Here is an 18,425-nt window from a genome sequence, read left to right on the forward strand (position 1 = left end):
AACAAATCGACTTTTCAATACTCTTACAACTTTTGCAATTGCAATATCTGATTTATTATACAAAAGTTTTGGGTGGAATGTATCGAATCACTTTTGTTGCAGACTGGAAAGAGAATAATAATTACAAACGGGCTGCTTTGGGCGGATTTTCTATTATTTTAAAGTTTAATATGTATGCATGTTTTTTGTGTACAACTTTAGCAGTCAGTAATAAATTTTTAAAGTAATGTTTGAATTGGAACTTTACGGTTTAAGGTGCTTTTTGCCAAATGTTCTATTAGGGTTTTGTGCTGTTCATAACGATCCCTGTTGTGAATCACTATCGCGGTTTATATTAACAATGGTTTGATATCTTTTATAATGTCAAAATAGTACTTTTTTATGGTTCCCTGAAGTCTTTCATTTGAGACTTGACAGTATTGGTCAAGAGAATAGGGACGTAGTGGCGAGGAATAACAAATTAGGCTTTAAATGTCACCTCTTTCAGATCGCTTATTTTACGAATGTTCTTCACTGGTCCTGCTTCGTGCACTTTACGAACACTCTTAAAATAGCTAGCGATTACCAAATATTAACATTATTTATCACAGTATTAATAATATATGTACGTTACCACTAGGAGAAGCTGGCGTCACTCCTATTATACGAATATTTGCTCCAAGCAAATGTGATTCTCAATGATGTTGAGAAAACCCACTTGTAGAGAAATATATATGCAAAAACGGCTCAATTGGGTTGAGAAAATATTTTACATAGAAGAGCGAACAACATTTCGACCTTCTTCGGTCATCGTCAGGTTCACAAAGAAAGAGGTAACTGACCGGAAGCTGACCACATGTTTGGAAGGGGTTGTGTAACTGAGTGTCGGAATGTAGAGGGCGGTGTTAGATGTTTGAATATATAATTTTATTTATTTTATTATATTAATTTCGGTATAAAGGCGTTCCTTTATATTGAAAACCAGATTCAAAGAACATAAAAAGTCACCTTCACACGTTTTCGAACACTGCAAGTCAAATAAACACAACATAACCATAGAAAACACTCATATACTACATAAAGAAACAAACATAAACAAACGCAAAATTAAAGAAGCCTTACTTATACAACAACGTAAACCCAAAATAAACCAATATAAAGGAACGCCTTTATACCTATATTAATATAATAAAATAAATAAAATTATATATTCAAACATCTAACACCGCCCTCTACATTCCGACACTCAGTTACACAACCCCTTCCAAACATGTGGTCAGCTTCCGGTCAGTTACTTCTTTCTTCGTGAACATGACGATGACGGAAGAAGGTTGAAACGTTGTAAAATATTTTCTCAACCGAAACGAGCCGTTTTTGCATATATATTTCTCTACAAATGTGATTCTGTAGAAGGTGAGTTAGGAGTTTAGATAGTGTAGTGGAAGTGATTATTGATAGCTAAACTAAGCTAAAGAGAATAGTAAATCGCCATGTTGCAAAGGGTTTTGGGGGGTTGTATTCAAATTCTAGCTTTTCGTTATTAGGCTACTTTTTTGTGTGTGTGTGTGTGTCTGGGGATGGATGTGTAGTCTTTTCGTTTTGCTGTTAAAACATGATAGATGGAAACTGATTGTCAAGGCTGAGACACTGCTGACATTTTGATTTCATTGAATCAATAAATGTTACTGAACAAGATGATTGCAAAGTCTTCATTAGTGCCAGTTTACCTCGTTGTGTTACAATGCAATATTATTAAGGGCCAGTGTGTTATATCTTGTGTTTCTTCATAAATCAGTGTAAGTAAACTTTACAATTTCTCATATATTTATATATACTTGTGAAACTTAGAATTCAGTGGTACTGTACATCTGCCATATATTTAGATGTACTAAATCTTAACTACGGGGAAAGTCTATGTTACTTGAGTTATAATAAATATGAGAATATCGTCAGCATTTACAATTATATTAAAATAGATTCACACCACAAGGTATTGTCAGTGACCAAAACATTTTGTCACGTAAACTAGAATGGACTAAGTTTTCCCTAGATAAATCGTGCACTGCTATGTTTTAACATTATCATCACAGGGAAGATAAAAGCCTTAAATTTTACTTTGGTGCCTTTTAGGTCATTAGGTTCAAAATTAGATTGAGAGTTTTCTGAATTTTTTATAGTATTTAAATACAACACTGATACACAAAATGCCCAGTTATCAGTTTGAAAATATCCAAGCTATGTTTGAATCAGATCAGCATACTCCAGCAAGTTAGAGAAAGAAAAAGGATTTTGAGATCCAGAGATCTATAAACTAACAGAACCTTTAATATTTACATGAATAAATTAGAAAACATTTGCACTTGTAAGGTGGTGTGCAGTCTAGGTTGGCTTTCCTACATAACTGACCCAAGACTGTATCCAAATTGTCTAGTGGTAAACAGTCTTTCCTGTAGTCTGTAGATAAACAGAAAACCCTTCATCATTATGTTTTAAATTAATCTCAAAGAGAAATAGTCACTCTGTCATAAAGTAATTTAACCCAGCCATATAAAATACTGACATCTATCTGATGCAGCTACTAGATGCATTGTTTACTTCTTTTCAAAGAATGAACTTTGCAACTAGTATAAATTACAAGAGGGGTGATTCATGTTCCAATGAGTACCTGATTTATTGCATGATTCAGTTGACCATTTAACTTTCTTGGCATGGCATGGCTAGAGTACTTGAGTCATAATCTGAGGTTTGTGGGTTTGAATTCTCATCCCACCAAGTATGTTCACTCTCTCAGCCATAAGGGCATTATAATAATGAGAACTCATTAAAATCAGCTTTGTTGTGTATTTGCCTAGTACCTGATATTTATTGGCTTTTCTCTTTTCATGCTGATGTATGCTTTCTTTACTTTCAGGAATTCAGCATTATTGAACTCTAAATGGCACAGTTTGTGTTGGGATAAGTGATTGCTGGGAAAATTTCCTGCATTCTATCACTTTCAAAAGAATGCTTCCTCTCAGAATGATGACCATGCAATATGTAAAGTTAATTTTGATTTTAAAATTAAAAATACTTTTTCTTTATCAGAACATTGTCAAGTTTTATTTCAACTGAAACTGTACCAGTGGCTTGGATATATGATACATTTGTCAAAAATGATGTGTTGGCATCCTTCTTGTCATCTTGTCATCACTTTTTTCAAGGTTCATTTCAAATGATCATATTCAGCAAATGATACAATGATTTCAGTCCAAATTCATCATGTGCCAACTTGCTGATAATGTTCACAATTTACCTACAAACAATAATATATGATAATAAAACATATACTTTTAGATATAGATGTTTGTGCTTCTGGCTCAATTATTCTTACAGAACATTAATCTTCCTAATAATACAGTTTTGTTGTTGTAGCACCATCTTGGTGTGAACATTTAAGGAACAACTGAGTGTATATTTGATTTTTACTCTTTATGTTGGTCATCATGAATTTCAATAAAAAATTCTAGAGGGTTTATAACTCAAATTTGAGTATAATGACTTGGATGACCCATACAAAACCTTTTATGCTTTCATCCATCTGGTAACAGTACTTCTGCAAAACCAGAAATCTTAGTTCCTTTCCATCTGCATCATCTAATGTACTAACTTACTCTCAAATTGCATCACATAATCTTCCATCTTGTTTTTTTTTTATGTTTTTGCATGTTCTAACTTCTGCTTCTGTAGCAGTTGAATATGTCCTTGTATTTTAATGCATCCAAACTGTAGCTTTGTCTTTAGGGGCTTTAACCCAGTTTTATTTTATTTTTGTATTCATTTCAGAGTGGTTTATACAAGTACAAGTCAATACTTGAGTGTCAAGCATATTTGGTTCCAGAAGATAACATATTACTATAATTTAGAGTTTGTATTTATTCCAAATGTTGCAACTTGGTAAGTTATTGGTATTTCTGTTGCCTATGAGGTGGTAACTCTAACCATTCTTAATGTGTAGAATTTTTGTACCATTTTCACTCAGGTTCATTTTCTGTTATTAACCAGTATACATGTTTGTTGATTTTAATACTCATAATCATTTTGTAAAGTGATTTCTTAATGACAAAGGCGAGTTCTCCGTAATTATAGAACCTCTGCTCTTCAGTACTCTTACACTGGCCAGTAGTCCATCTTAGATTTCACATTCTAGCCAAATTGGTTTCAAATGTATATGTAATACCTTTGGTAATGAGCATTTTTCACACTTTGTGTTAATTTCTCTAGAGATGACTTAAGACTTTCTCTTCTTTCAAAAGTTATTATTCTTGTGCATGTTGGAAGGAATTTTTTATAAAAGTACCTACCAAGTTAAATGGTGTAGACTTAGTTTTATGTCTGCTGAGACGTTTAGCAGTATTTTTATGGAGACCATTTTAAGATCCTTACAAATGAATAATTCTGTGAAAGTTGTTTTAAAAAATACCATGGCTGAATGCAGTAAACTATTGGTTTAACATCACCAAACTTGTCTGCAGTGTTTATGTCAAGATTATTTGACACAATACTAACAAATCACAGTTTAAAATGAAAAGAGATATTAGAAGTCATGAATGTTCCAAGTGGGGTAAGTTGTTTTTTTTCTTCTCTGGCAAAGGGCATCCATTTTTCTTCAACATGGAAAAAGTATCAACATGCTCAAGGCTCTATTGCAATTGCTTCATGGGTAGGTGAGTGAATAATAATATCCTCCCATAGGAAGCTTATTTACCCTCTTAATCAGAAGATCACTACTACTAGAAAATATTTCATAAGTTATTCTGTGCTGTACAAACTTAGTGCTGAATTTCTACCTATCCCTAACTCTTGAGGTGATACATTCTACCAACTATTTTCTCTCCCCCCAAATCTTTTTTCGAAATTAATGCCCATTATTTGGTTTGTATAATACTGTGATTGTTGTTTCTTGCCTGATGAATGTGGTTTTTGTCATGGTAAGAGTGTGATGATGTTCCTTTCAACACTACAACAAGCTAATCTGATCAGTATAGTTAACAAAGGAGTTGTAATAGCCATCTTTATGTGGATGCTGAATTTGATAGTGTTTGGATTAATGGTTTTCTTCAGAAAATTTACAAATACTGTGGCCACATAGTAAGATGGCAGTTTTCTATAAAACTTAACATTCTGTGTGAAAAGATATAATGCTGCTTTCGTTAAGTCTTTTCCAAATGATGTCCTCCAGAGCTCTAAATTAGGGCTTCCACCTCTCATTGTTATGTCTAATCTAAAGGAGTGCTTGACAAAGGTTGATTAATCTGGTATTTACACTAATGACATTATATATGATGGCAAGAGTGAAATGTTGGATTCATTTGCTAATTGTTTCAGTTTATTTAAGCACTTGATACTTGATTGTGTAACTCTCTTACCACATGGCCATCAAAGAGGATTACTAATGTTGCATCCTGGGAATTACATTTAACAGTAATTTTCTTTAATGACAACCTATTTTAACTCCACTGAATAGCTGTAGTTTGACAGTTTATTTGCCTTGAAGACCACCAGTCGTAACTCTGGTTAATAACTATAGTCATGAACTGCTTCTGAATATCTTGCTTTTCTTACAGCTTGATGGGTTCTGTCTCTTTGAGGATGTGGACTTGCATGGAATGTTCATTCCTTGATCAGTGAAACTTCTTTTTAAGTCCCTGACTTTGTGGTTGAACAGAATCCAGACTGTAGTGGGGGTCAGTACTTACCTGTGTTTCCATAATCCTCGTTAAGGGGCTGAGGTTCTCATCCAGGAGATTTCCAGTTTCTAGTCTGTCAAGGAGTCTCTCCATATCACCTTTCTCAAGCCTTTTCCCACCTTCTTCCTCTCCTGCAGGAGGTGGTGATACATTCCCACTTTCTCACTGCAGTCACTTATATCACGGAGTCAGGGATTACTATTTTATTTTTTCTGTGCTATCTAGCCCTCTGCCTCTTTTTGGATCCCACTGTCATCACATTGTGGTTTTCACTTGCCTTTTTCCTGGCTCCTTTCATCTCTTGATAGTTTGACTATATACCAACAAGATTTTCATCACAAACTGGTCTTTCGTTCCACATATGTCACCACTATGTCTTTATGCACAATTTTGGCTTGTCCATTGTTTCAGCTCAGCATCTGACTTCATGTTTTGGATCCTTCATTCATATCCATGAGACCTTCTATTTCCATTTTCCACCTGTACTTTATTTTCAATCCAGTATGCTTTCTTCTTCATTTCATTCCTATAGGTTATAAAACACATTCTGCCTCCTCTCACGGTTGCACTCCTGTCCTGACTCATTATTTCTTGCAAGCTTTAGTTTCTAGTGCCCTCTAGTGTTAGTTGTATTGGTTGGGTGTGTCAGCTCATTCAGTTGGCATATTTGAACTTTTCTGTGGAAGATTATTGTCTCTTCATATGAAATTCTTATATAATATGTATTTTGCTGATCACCTTTGCCATTCTTTGAAGGATGTTTTTTGACTGTAATGTAAAGTACAATACCTTTGTTGTTCATTGTCTACTAGATCTGGCTGTATCTTCCTTGTATGGCATTTTTACATGCATCCATTCACCTTTGCCTGGCACAAGTCTTGTTGCTTTATCTCCTCATTGTTTTCTTTTCAGCTTCCCTATCCTTAGAATCTTCTTTATGAATTCCATCATGTGGTGGGTGTTGCATGGTCAAATGTGCTTCGTCTAAAATCCATATTAACTGAAGTAACTATATAACACTCCTGGGCATTTTCTTGGTGATGTATATGTGTGTGTATGTATATATGTTTTAGAAATCATTAAAACTATATCTTTTTGAACTGCTACTCATGGACTTCATGAGTAAAGCTGAGGGGGATTTTAACACTAACTCTGTACTGTAATCCATGTTGATTAGTGTCTTCCTTTCCATCATTTTGCATGTTCATCTTTGAGATGGGATTTTTCACAAGATCATTTGTAGGTAAACAGCCTTGTAATATTTTGCTTCATAAATATGCCCATTCTGGACTGTATTAACCATGAACTTCATGGGTAAAGCACAAGGAAATAGCTGCCAATCTCTGTCATGTCTCACTTAAATAATCGGTATGGTCTGCTTTTGAAAATAGGGTTTTGTGATCACCTAATGTACTGTCTCATGTGTTGACTTTTCTCTGGACTCCCAACACATTTTCACTCCCTTCTTCTAGTTGAGTGTAAGGGTTCTTACCACAAACTGGTTCCAAGTTGCTGGGGTGATTGACCATGGAGACATCCCCCTGAATGGGTTCCACAAAAAGATGGTTATAACCATTCACTTGAGAGTTGGGGGATGACATTAAGCTGATGTAGCCTCTGGAGAAATTAAGCTATCACCTTGCTGAATGACATGGCCTCCTGATACTGGTTACATAAACACTGGAGTTCAGCTATAGAGAATTTAGGTTCCCTCTTACTACTTGTACATGGATGTCAGTATCCCATCACCTGTATTCTCAAGGTGGCTGGTATGGGTATTAGTACTTTATTTTAGTTGAAGTGCTAATACTCATACCAGCTGTCTTGAGAATACATTTTTACTTCAAATAGGTCTCTCTTCATTATGAATTACCCTATCACCTGGTTTTGAATTTATAGTGAACCAGTCAATACAAGTCCTCATACAGGTTTCAGGTTTTCTATCTTCCTCCCTCAGTTTATGCTGTCTGTTGGTTGTAGGTCACAGGAGTAGTATGTGAGATTGTTCCAGTTATACCCGTGGCTATCCCTCATTCTCTCTTCTCACAGGGATGTTATTCCAATTTGGATGGTTCTGACCTGTATTATGATTGGAGGAGTTGATTGCATGTGATAGATATTCTCTCAATATCAGATGTTATGTTCCCAAATTGGTAGCTCAGAGCTAATCCTGTGTCATATGGTCCACCATTCTACATCATAGGATGCATCTATGTTTATCCACTTTTTATTGTGGAATTGAGTTACTGTATCTTTCTGTGGTGAGGATCACTTTCCTACCATGTTTTATCCTATGCGACTGTACTTCTGTCATTTTACATCCTATTTTCTTGCACTTACCACATTTGGGAAAAGAATATACTGGGATAAGAAGTGGTGTAGTATCCCTCTTCAAATTTTGAGATCTGATTCTTTCATATATAGAGGTGTCCTTTGAATGCTTTTGGTCTGTTTTTCCTTGCACCAGTCCCTCTTCATCTATGTGGGATTCTATCTAATCTTGTGAGGGGAGGAAAGTACTATATCAGAAGTTATAAATTTCCAAAACTGAAAATGTATTTCCAATAGGTACTTCCCTCCACTCACACTTCTTACCTTTCCTCCCCAGTTATTTGCTGTGCTTCTGTCATTTACCAAACTTTGAACTGATAGTTTATAGTTCAGTAGAAACACATAGAGGGAACCACATGCATTGCATGGGTTACTGTGCTTGTAATGGTAGAGAAGTGACACAGGATGATTTAAATGAGAGACATGTTGGAATCATTTGATTCCAATAGGAAGAGTGCAGAAGGCTTTTGACATGTGTAATACAAATGTTTATGTATAGTGGGCAGCACCAAATAGGAATAACTATTCTTATGAGTAGAGGGAAGTAACTATCAGAAATACATTGTTGGTATAAGAATATTATAACCTCCAACTAAGATGGGTTATTCCATCCTGTTTTATTTTCCCCTCATTTTACTTACTTGCTTGGTGTTTCCATTGCACAATCATTGAGCCCATTGCCAAGACTGTTTACAACTTGATTACACATAAAATATTCATTGGAAACCAAGAAAAATTAGATGCATCTTCATGTTAAACACAAAAGCACTGATGTATATTATCTTTTTTTTTTGTTATCAAAACATTCAACAAAATTTATAGTTTACTTTTTGTTTTGTTTTTACTCTACATGTTTGTTATGAAAGGAAATATTTTTTTTACTTTCAGTGTAATGGTTTTTGTTAGCACACACACATTCTCCAGATATATAATATCAAAATTACAAAAAAATTGGATATTTTTGTTTTAAATTATGCTTCTCTATAAAATTTGTGATAAAGTAAATTATTTTGTAAGAAGTATATGATTCTAGAGCTGTTGAATTATGTAATTTTACATTTATCAAGAATGAACAAGAGACTGAAACTATCATTAATTTCAAGTTCAAAGATAAAAAGTGTAATATTTCAGTAGTTTCAGTCAAGTCATATTATAGTGTAATTTTATATATGAGGTATATCTCTTCAGTGAAATTCATTATGTCAGAAAAACACATAATTTCAAGAAGTCTTGAGTTTTGATAGAACTGAAATAAAAACAATAATCCAAGTGCTTTTGAAAGGTAGACCTTTCAAAAGCACTTGGGTTACAGAGTTTTTATTTCACTTAAGTGAGATAATACCCAACTCCCTAGTATTTACATTCATGTTTACTGTTTATATTAATTTGTTTCTAAAGATTGTCTCAATCTTTTTTTTTTTTACAAATTTTATTTGAGGGTAAATTAATATTAGTTAAAAGGGATATGTGATAGTTTTAGTTTAAATATGAGAAGATAATTAACCTTATGAATTAATATGAAAGTTATCAAAGTGATGAGAATTTTGATATGTATATATATATTTGTCGAATACTTTGTAATCTTTTCTATAGGCTGCAAGTTCTAATTCTTATTTTTTATAGGCTACAAGTTCTAATTCTTATCTTGTTTCTATCCAGCCTTAACTTCAAGCTTTAATAAGAAAGTAAAGGTAACTGTCATTTAATCATGGAAGTATTAAAGATGAAGGTAGAAGAACCCTTTGTTGTGGAAGAACAGGATAGTTTGCTGGATATCAAAATGGTGAAAAATGGAGAAGAAAGTTATACATTAGTGAGTTGGAAGTGTGTATCTTTATTTTTTTTTTGTGCTTTCTAAATAGTATGAATTAACCGCCCTTGTATATTTTACTGTAAAAAAATTGTCTTGATTCTATAATCATCTGCATGAGGTTCTTTGCCTTAGATGATTTCAGTCACTTTTATGGATGCTTTATCCCAACATTCTTGTTAATTGGCTTGGCTTATTTCAAATGATTTCTTGATCTAACTTATGCAGAGTAAGTTCCATGAAGCAGCAGGTTATCCTGATCTTTCTACTTTAGCTGGCAATTGTACTAGAGAGTAGATTCTACTACCATTACCAGAATATCTGCTCATTCATCCTGAACATCCATTTCTCACAGTAATGTTTAGAACCTATGGCTTCAGAACTGGGTGTTGTATAATCCTGTCATCTAATTAGTATTTTATTCTCAATTGGCTTAAATATTGGCCCATTACTTCTCATATTTGCATTCTGTTCTTTGTCATTCTTGTGTTAATATTATTAACCTTTGTTGTCCCTTAATTAACAAACCATTTCCAACCTTTTAATCTACAATATTTTTAAGAACCTTGGCATTGTCAAAAATAAGAAATTGTCTGAATGATCTACATTTCTTTTACTTTTGAACCCTTTGTGATATGTTTTCTTTATTGTTGTTTTTGAATAATATATTTTGCACTTATTAGGTGGAATATGTTCAGATATCTGTGGGCATGTTGCATCAGCAGGTTTTATATAATCTTTGTATGTAAAACATGAGCTGAAGGAGAAAGTAATCAGTTTTTCTCATCTGTTCTCTTACCTGCCATGACTCACCCATATTTGTGTTGAAATAATTAATTTCCATGTGAACAGTGGTGTTCTGACTTTTTAACACATCAATCAAGAAATAGGATCTTCCTGATGTTGTCTTGTTTATAAGCAATATGTTTATTAATGTTCTCAATCTTTACATATCTGCTTTCAACTTTTTAATTCCCATATCTCTAAGATACAACATATTGCTTTACAACGAGCATGAGGTTTTGAGGCAAGTTATGCCTTCACTATGGGTTATGGGCCTATTCAAAGATAAACATTATATAAATAGTACTAATAATACAAATAACTAGCTTAAATTAAGGAGCCTGAGCTGATAAGTAAGCCTAAATGGAAAAATAAATGACATTATAGAGAAGAGTAAATGTAGTACTTTAGCATCTGTTAACATAGTTTCCTATAGAAAATTAATTTAGTAGGTTAAAGAACTTACATTTTTTGTTTCTATACTCGTAAGAACAATTTGTCATTAGATTACTTGTTAAACTTAGCGTGGGGGGAAATATCTAAAGCAGACCTTACTGAGGATTATCTCAGCTGCTATTTGTGGCTGTTATAGAATTAATATTCTCCAACCCCAGAATTAACACTTGCAGCTTTCACTTGGGTTTGTATTTATTATTGTGAGTATTTTACTGTTGGAAAAATAAAATCTCTCTTTATCGGATGAAATAAATTTTGGGGTAATGGGTCATCCTCCCCTACCTTGCTGTCTACAGCCATGGGTTGTAATAAAAGGCAATTAGCGCTTGCTTAGTGTGAGGGTGCTTAGTGCTTGCTTTCACTGAGGGCCTATTACCCGGGCATCCTGTTTAAGGACATTAAACGTCTTCCCAACGGAATAATTATGTTAAAATGCACAGAACCACAAGAGTTTGCACATATTTTGGCCCACTGGCCCAAGGATGCCTTCGGGGTCCATGCCACCATCAGTACACCAAAAAACAACACGCCAAAGTTAACTGTCATTATCAGAGGTGTCGATTTCGACATCGAAGATAACGAAATCACAGAGGAGTTAAAAACACAAGGCTACGACATTGTAAAATCAGACCGAATCATCTCCTCTAGAACGAAAGAAAAAACGCCACTGATCAAGGTAACCGTCAACAATAAAGACGATCAAGATAAATTATTAAAAAACGGTTGCTTCCTATTTTTCAAGAAACACACGACCGAACCGGAAAAAACACACCAAAAGCCCATTATTCAATGATACAAATGTCAAAGGTTCGGACACACGAAAACTAATTGCATGGCCAAGGACAGATGTGTGAGATGTGGCGGACCTCACGAGGTTGCTCAGTGTCCTAATGAGCGTAACCAAGTGAGATGCGCAAACTGTCAGGGCCCTCACGCAGCCAGTTACAAAGGCTGCTCCAAATACACTCAGATACGAAACAAAATTATTTTTAAAACCACGAACAATAACAATCAAACCCACATCACCAAACAACCATTACTACAAACTCCAACAGACACACAAATCAAAAACTCTCAACCTCAACCAACACGTACTTACGCAGACGTCACACGCTCGAAAACAACACAAGCATTCAACCCCACAGAATTCACCACAAATTTATTAGCAATGCTAATACAATTGAGTGATCTCCTCACATTCGAATGAAGGCACGTGTCACTCAAGGCTGTGTGTAACCTTGCAAGTTCTTACTTTCACCTTTCCCACCTCAAACCACACCATCTTTCACTCAAAATTCATGCAAGGGAAATAAAACAACACAATGATACAACACATTAAAATTTTACACATCAACTGCCAAGGAAATCTCAAAGACAAAAGGATAGAAATATACAACATAAACAAACATATAAATACCAACATGATCATCGTATCAGAAATACTTTGCACAGAGAAACAAAACACCACAGTCTCCGGATTCATCACGCATAGCATACCTTACTCAGAAAACAACAGAGGTATAATAGCCTACTTTAGTACAGAAATATCGCATTTAATCTCAATAGAAGATTACTTTAGATCTAACATAAATGAAACCATTTTTTGTAATATACACTTTAACAACCGGCTAACTATTCCGATTCTAGCCATATATTGTTCACCAACTAAAGATATCGACATTAACTTCCTTCAAAAATGTGTTAATCGCAAACCCAAACCAATTATTATTGGGGATTTTAATTCTCCGCATACAGAACTAAGGGGGAAACAGAAACACACGCAGAGGATTGTGCATAAAAAAAATTTCATTTTAGTAATAAAATGCACCTAATTAATGACCATACACCTACACACTTATCAGCCGCTAACGGCTCATACGATGTACTCGATTTCATCATCGTACCCAAGGACATGGTAAACAGAATCTCTAACTTTAAAGTACATGATGAAATCACTAGTGACCACTTCCCCATGTTATGTATGATTCACCCTGCCGTGGCGTACGTGACTCCCTCTGCATACACCTACACCAAAACAGACTGTCTCACTTTTAATGCTACACTGGACTCGTACCTACCCCGCCCAATTGAACATGCTAACAACAAAACAGAACTAGACAATTATGTAAATCAAGTTACAGAAGCCATAAAAAAACACAATTCCTAAAACAAGAAGAAAGCAATCACTTATTCAATGGACTCTTAACACCAGAAATTCACGCACTAATAATCAAACGCAGACAATTAAGACGAACACACTATGTTACACGTGATCCACACATTAAAACAGAAATCAATAGAACAAATACAAAAATTAAACAAGAAATTAAAAATGCTAAAGAAACTAATTGGCAAAACTTCTGTAAAAACTTAGAAAAAACCAAGAACAATCCAAAAGAATTTTGGAAAAAATTCAAGAGTATTGCTTCAGACAAAAACACAAATCACATGCTACAACATATCACACACAACAATAAAATCGCAAGGACAGACGTAGAGAAAGCTGACCTATTAGCTGACTACTACAAATCCTCCTTTAGCGACCTAAATTCAGTAGACTTTGACACACAACACCAACATCATGTCAACAAGTTCATAAATACAAACCAAGCTTCATTCTCACCACGATTCCCTGGCGAGACACTAGAAGCATACTCAAGGTCAATCATTAGAAAAATAACCATAACCAAAGTAAAAATTAATATCAAGAACTTGAAGAATACTTCCCCTGGACATGACCAAATACCAAACATTGTTCTGAAAAAAACTCTACTCTCCTGTTACAACACCTCACAAACATCATGAATATTTCACTAGCGACTGGATATTACCCTGACACTTAGAAAAAAGCCATCATAACCACGATCCCAAAGAAACAAACCAACAGAACCAATCCAGATAATTTCCACCCCATCAGTCTGTTAAGCTGCCTTGGCAAACTGATGGAGAGAATTATCTCCAACCGTCTCCTCCATTTTGCGAATCAAATAACATTCTTCCAGAATCTCAAAATGCCTCCTGGAAAAATAGGCAAACAACAGATCACCTCACACGAATCAATCTATAAAGCTTTCAACAACAATCAAGTAACCATCGGGGTATTCCTAGATGTCAAAATAGCATTCGACAGCGTATGGCACAATGCCATCAAATACAAACTAAAACACCTGCAAATAAATCCACGATAGTTAAATGGATTTCAAATTTCTTAACAGATAGAACAGCACAAGTAAAAGTCAATAAAACTATATCCAAATCATTTAATATAACCGCAGGAGTGCCCCAAGGATCAGTCCTCTCTCCACTTCTATACATAATTTTTGTCAGTGACATACCTTTTCCAAATCTAACATACACACACAATTCACAATACGCAGACGACATCGCAATCTGGAGCACCTCCAGAATTTTTAGATCCCAGCACAGGCAACTTTATTGCCAGAACCTGAGTCGGGTCGTTTGAATTCGTGTTCGTATTTACTTTGACTTCTGCCTTTCGGGACGGGACCTGGCCGTTCTCTCCGGTGCTGCCTTTGCCTCGGTCTAGGATAACATTAAGAATGACCTACTTCACCCAAAAAAGAGTAAAAAATTATTTACTAAATAAATAAATAAAAATAAAACTAATAACCTTTCACGAAAGGGGACGAAGAGGAACCGCAACGTTCCTGAACACCCCAGTTGGAGAGAGAATTCTCCCGATTTCTCTCTCTCTAAACTAAACCTCTGCCACGTTAGTTTGCGTTTGCTTAGTGTGAGATCACGCATGTGAACAGAAATGTATTCTCTTTCCAGAAATTTAACCGGATAGTGATTAGTTGCATTTAGGGAATTATCGTGGAGGTTTCCCAACTTTTGTTGTTATTGTTCTTCAGAATTGCTAGAAGGTAGACATAGAAGCTGCAATACGTTTTTAATTACTCTCCTTTTAGTAAATTCGCGATTAGTGCCTTCACTATTTTTAATTGTTCAAGGGAGCTCGAACTTATCGTTTGAGTTTGTTCGTTTGTTGCGATTTAGAGTAAAGCTACATAATGGTCTGGCCATAAACTTATCTTTTACCAACTGTAACTTATGTGAGAGTGGTTGTACACGTTTAATATGTTACTTTTATTTTATATAAAATTGAAAATTTCCCTAAATCGCAGCGTTATGAAGCGGTAACTCTTTATCTTTTCTCGGTCTTGCATAACTGCTTAACTTTATTGGAAGTGTAGAGGTGGGGGTAGAAGAAACTAAGTCACTTTAACACGTTTATAAATAAGTGTATGTGCACTCACCAGAAAAAGTAGTGAAGTAGACATATACGTGTTAGGCGGCTGTATCTAGAACCATCGGAAACCGCGTGTTTTTTAATAATTTTCAATCACCAAATGATGAGACACTTCGTCATGGAAACGATAATGTTGAATGTTTCAAATCTCATAAGTTATTATTTTCTTATATAATTACCAAAAATATTTTATCTCATATTGGTTATTACAGGATCAATGGAACATAAATTTAGCCCAATAAGTAATAAGAAAACAAATTAATTGATTATTGAATAAATTTAAAGTCACTAACAGAAATAAAATGTGTACGGAAGATAATCAATGACATTATGCGGAAAAAAATGAAAAAGAAAAGGTTTCGTCGTATGCCGGAATTGAACCCGGGTTTCCTGGGTGTTAGTAGACTACACGGAAACGTTAAAATTATTTGCTTATATTCTATTTATGGTTTTATATTATAAACGTATAAACTATATATTGTTCTATTATGTTGGAATACCCTCTAAACTGGATTAATAAATCTACTCTATTTATGTAAAATTTTTACAAGGTATGTATTTCTATTAAAGGTTATTCTTTGTTTATTTCAACTTTTTTAACCAATGTACTTCATCAGGTTCTTAATTACTTAAAGCTCAGTAAATAGTTCTTTTTTATCCTCTTCGTTTTTCAGATAGAAAAATATCAAAATGGAGACTTTGTTTATTGTGAAAACCAGCCAATGCTTCCTATAGGTAAGATTAATTTGTTTTTAATCCCATGAAAAAATTTGGTCACTTAAAGTGTTGAAATGCTGATGATATTGTAATTTTATCTTGAACAATTATAAAGGTAAAGGTTATCTCTAATTCTCATTTAAAAAATGTTAAAATGATTTAGTATGAAAATTTGGAAATCTACTATGAAAGTCGTCCTATCTAATTTAAATAAAGTAGCCAATGTTACACAAAAGATGCGTATTTATGAATTAAACTTTTCTTTTTATAAAATCCAAACAAGGGATTGCAATGAACTTTTTTTGCTACAGCTAAAATGTTTACAAATTACTTTTAAAGTTACAAAAATTCCCAGCCATGTTTAGAAGATGAAGAAAGAAAAAAAAAAAACCTAATCATGTGTGGTTCTTTACACTGTTATGTAATTTCTTCCATGCCACTTGTTTTCAGTGGTTTATTTAAAAACTCTGATTTGAGTGATTCTGGTTACAAAATTGATTTAATTTGATTGTTTTAACATTCTATGACATTTTTGGACGGTCAGGTTGTTTTTATAGTGGTAGCAACTTAACAGGCTTCTTGCATATGTACTTGAAGGTCTCTCGGATGTCCCAGTGGAAGCCATGGTCAAGCTGTATTGCCCAAAATGTATGGACAACCCCAAGTCATCGCGACATCACCAGACAGATGGAGCATATTTTGGAACTGGGTTTACACACATGCTTTTCATGGTTCATCCATAATACAGGCCTAAACACCCTTCTAACCAGTTTGTCCCTCGGTATACAGACCATTTTAATTATTTTGACTGACATGAGTCTCACTGTATTAGTCCCAATAGCATTTGGTGTGGAATGTTATTTCACATAAAAATGGACCTATATGATTAAATATTTTTAAAGTATCCATCAACACAACAAAAGAGTGAAATTTTGAAATTTTTTTCTATTATTTAACTTAAGCCTGATATGTCTCAGTGGTTCGGGAACTGAACTACCAGCCTGCAGGCCGTGGGTTTTATTGAGCATCCTTTCATGAGAATTTACATCTTGAAGCTATTTTTGTATCACTTGTTACCCTTCACGCCACAGGTCAAAGGTCATGTCATCACATTTGTTGATTGGCATTTAAAATCTAATAGAACTAGTATTTTAAAAATTTGTCAATAAGTTTGGAATCAAATTGTAGATGAATTCAAACTAATACTACATGTCACTTATTACAGGATCAATGGAACATAAATTTAGCCCAATAATTAATAAGAAAACAATTTAATTGATTATTGGATAAGGTTAAAGTCACTAACAGTAATAAAACGTGTGCAGAAAAAAATCAATGAAATTATGTAGAAAGAAATGAAGAAAAAAAGGTTTCGTCCCATGCCGGGATTGAACCCGGGTTTCCTGGGTGTTAGCCAGGTCTACTAGCCAACTAGACTACACGGGAGCGTTATATTTATTTCCTTATATTCTATTTATGGTTTTATAATAGAAACATAAATTATATATTGTTGTATTATTAGATATATTTCGTAAACTTACCATTTTATTACTTTAGAATTACATAAGAAAAAAGTATTGTACAATAATAAAAATCTAACCGTGGCACGTAGTATTTTATTTTCACTCGGCAACACTCACGACACGTCAAATCATTTTCCAACACATAAATTCTATTTAAAGGTATATATTTGTTTTATTTAGAACACTAAATAATTTACTAACTATATTTACACATTCACTTTTCATTCGCTATGCAATAATTTCTAGCTTCTATGTTGTAAATAAGAAGATCTCTGTAAATATCGTTATTACTTTGTTGTTTTTGAATTTCGCGCAAAGCTACACGAGGCCTATTTGCGCTAGCCTTTCCTAATTTAGCAGTGTAAAACAAGAGGGTAGGCAGCTACTCACACCACCAATTCTTGGGCTACTCTTTTACCAACGAATAGCGGGATTGACGAGAAAATGTCATAGTTTACATATATAGAGATTCTTCTACCAAAGGTAAAGTAAAATTGAAACTCATGAAGGGGAGGCCTAATGTTTCACATGATCGCCTGTGCCCACTGCTGTAGGCTGTAGTTACGCCTACTGAAAGCTCATCACCACACCTTTGGCTGGTTAAACAAGTAAATATAGTTAGGCATGTTATTAAGGTAATTTATATACAACATTATCTAGGGGGTTAAGCCCTCTGATAACAAAAATATGTTTATTTATAACTTTTTTAACAGCCTTACTTCTAACAAAATCCTTACAATCTGTTTGTTTGTTTGAAGTTAAACACAAAGCTACACAGTTGGTTATCTGTGCTGTGTCCATCATTAGTATCAAAACTGAGGTTCAAG

At 34.3% G+C, this 18,425-nt stretch overlaps 1 protein-coding gene across 5 annotated transcripts; it reads left to right on the forward strand.

Annotated features, from left to right (window-relative positions):
- Window positions 1–1,205: 1,205 nt before the first annotated feature.
- LOC143223491 (casein kinase II subunit beta-like) lies at window positions 1,206–17,677 on the forward strand. 5 transcript variants are annotated; one of them, XM_076451547.1, is made up of 5 exons: window positions 1,207–1,392; window positions 3,802–3,912; window positions 9,696–9,849; window positions 16,033–16,093; window positions 16,673–17,677. In XM_076451547.1, the coding sequence occupies exons 3-5, from the start codon at window positions 9,745–9,747 to the stop codon at window positions 16,816–16,818; spliced, it is 312 nt and encodes a 103-aa protein (XP_076307662.1). In that variant the 5' UTR covers window positions 1,207–1,392; window positions 3,802–3,912; window positions 9,696–9,744; the 3' UTR covers window positions 16,819–17,677. The 5 variants fall into 5 exon arrangements, 3 of the variants coding, with proteins under 3 accessions (XP_076307662.1, XP_076307661.1, XP_076307664.1); XR_013012931.1 differs by lacking the exon at window positions 3,802–3,912 and having other exon boundaries at window positions 1,209–1,392; window positions 9,696–9,860; XM_076451546.1 differs by lacking the exon at window positions 3,802–3,912 and having other exon boundaries at window positions 1,209–1,392.
- Window positions 17,678–18,425: the final 748 nt, after the last annotated feature.

This window comes from Tachypleus tridentatus, chromosome 8, assembly GCF_004210375.1.
Source record: "Tachypleus tridentatus isolate NWPU-2018 chromosome 8, ASM421037v1, whole genome shotgun sequence".
NCBI classification, from domain to species: Eukaryota; Metazoa; Arthropoda; class Merostomata; order Xiphosura; family Limulidae; genus Tachypleus; species Tachypleus tridentatus.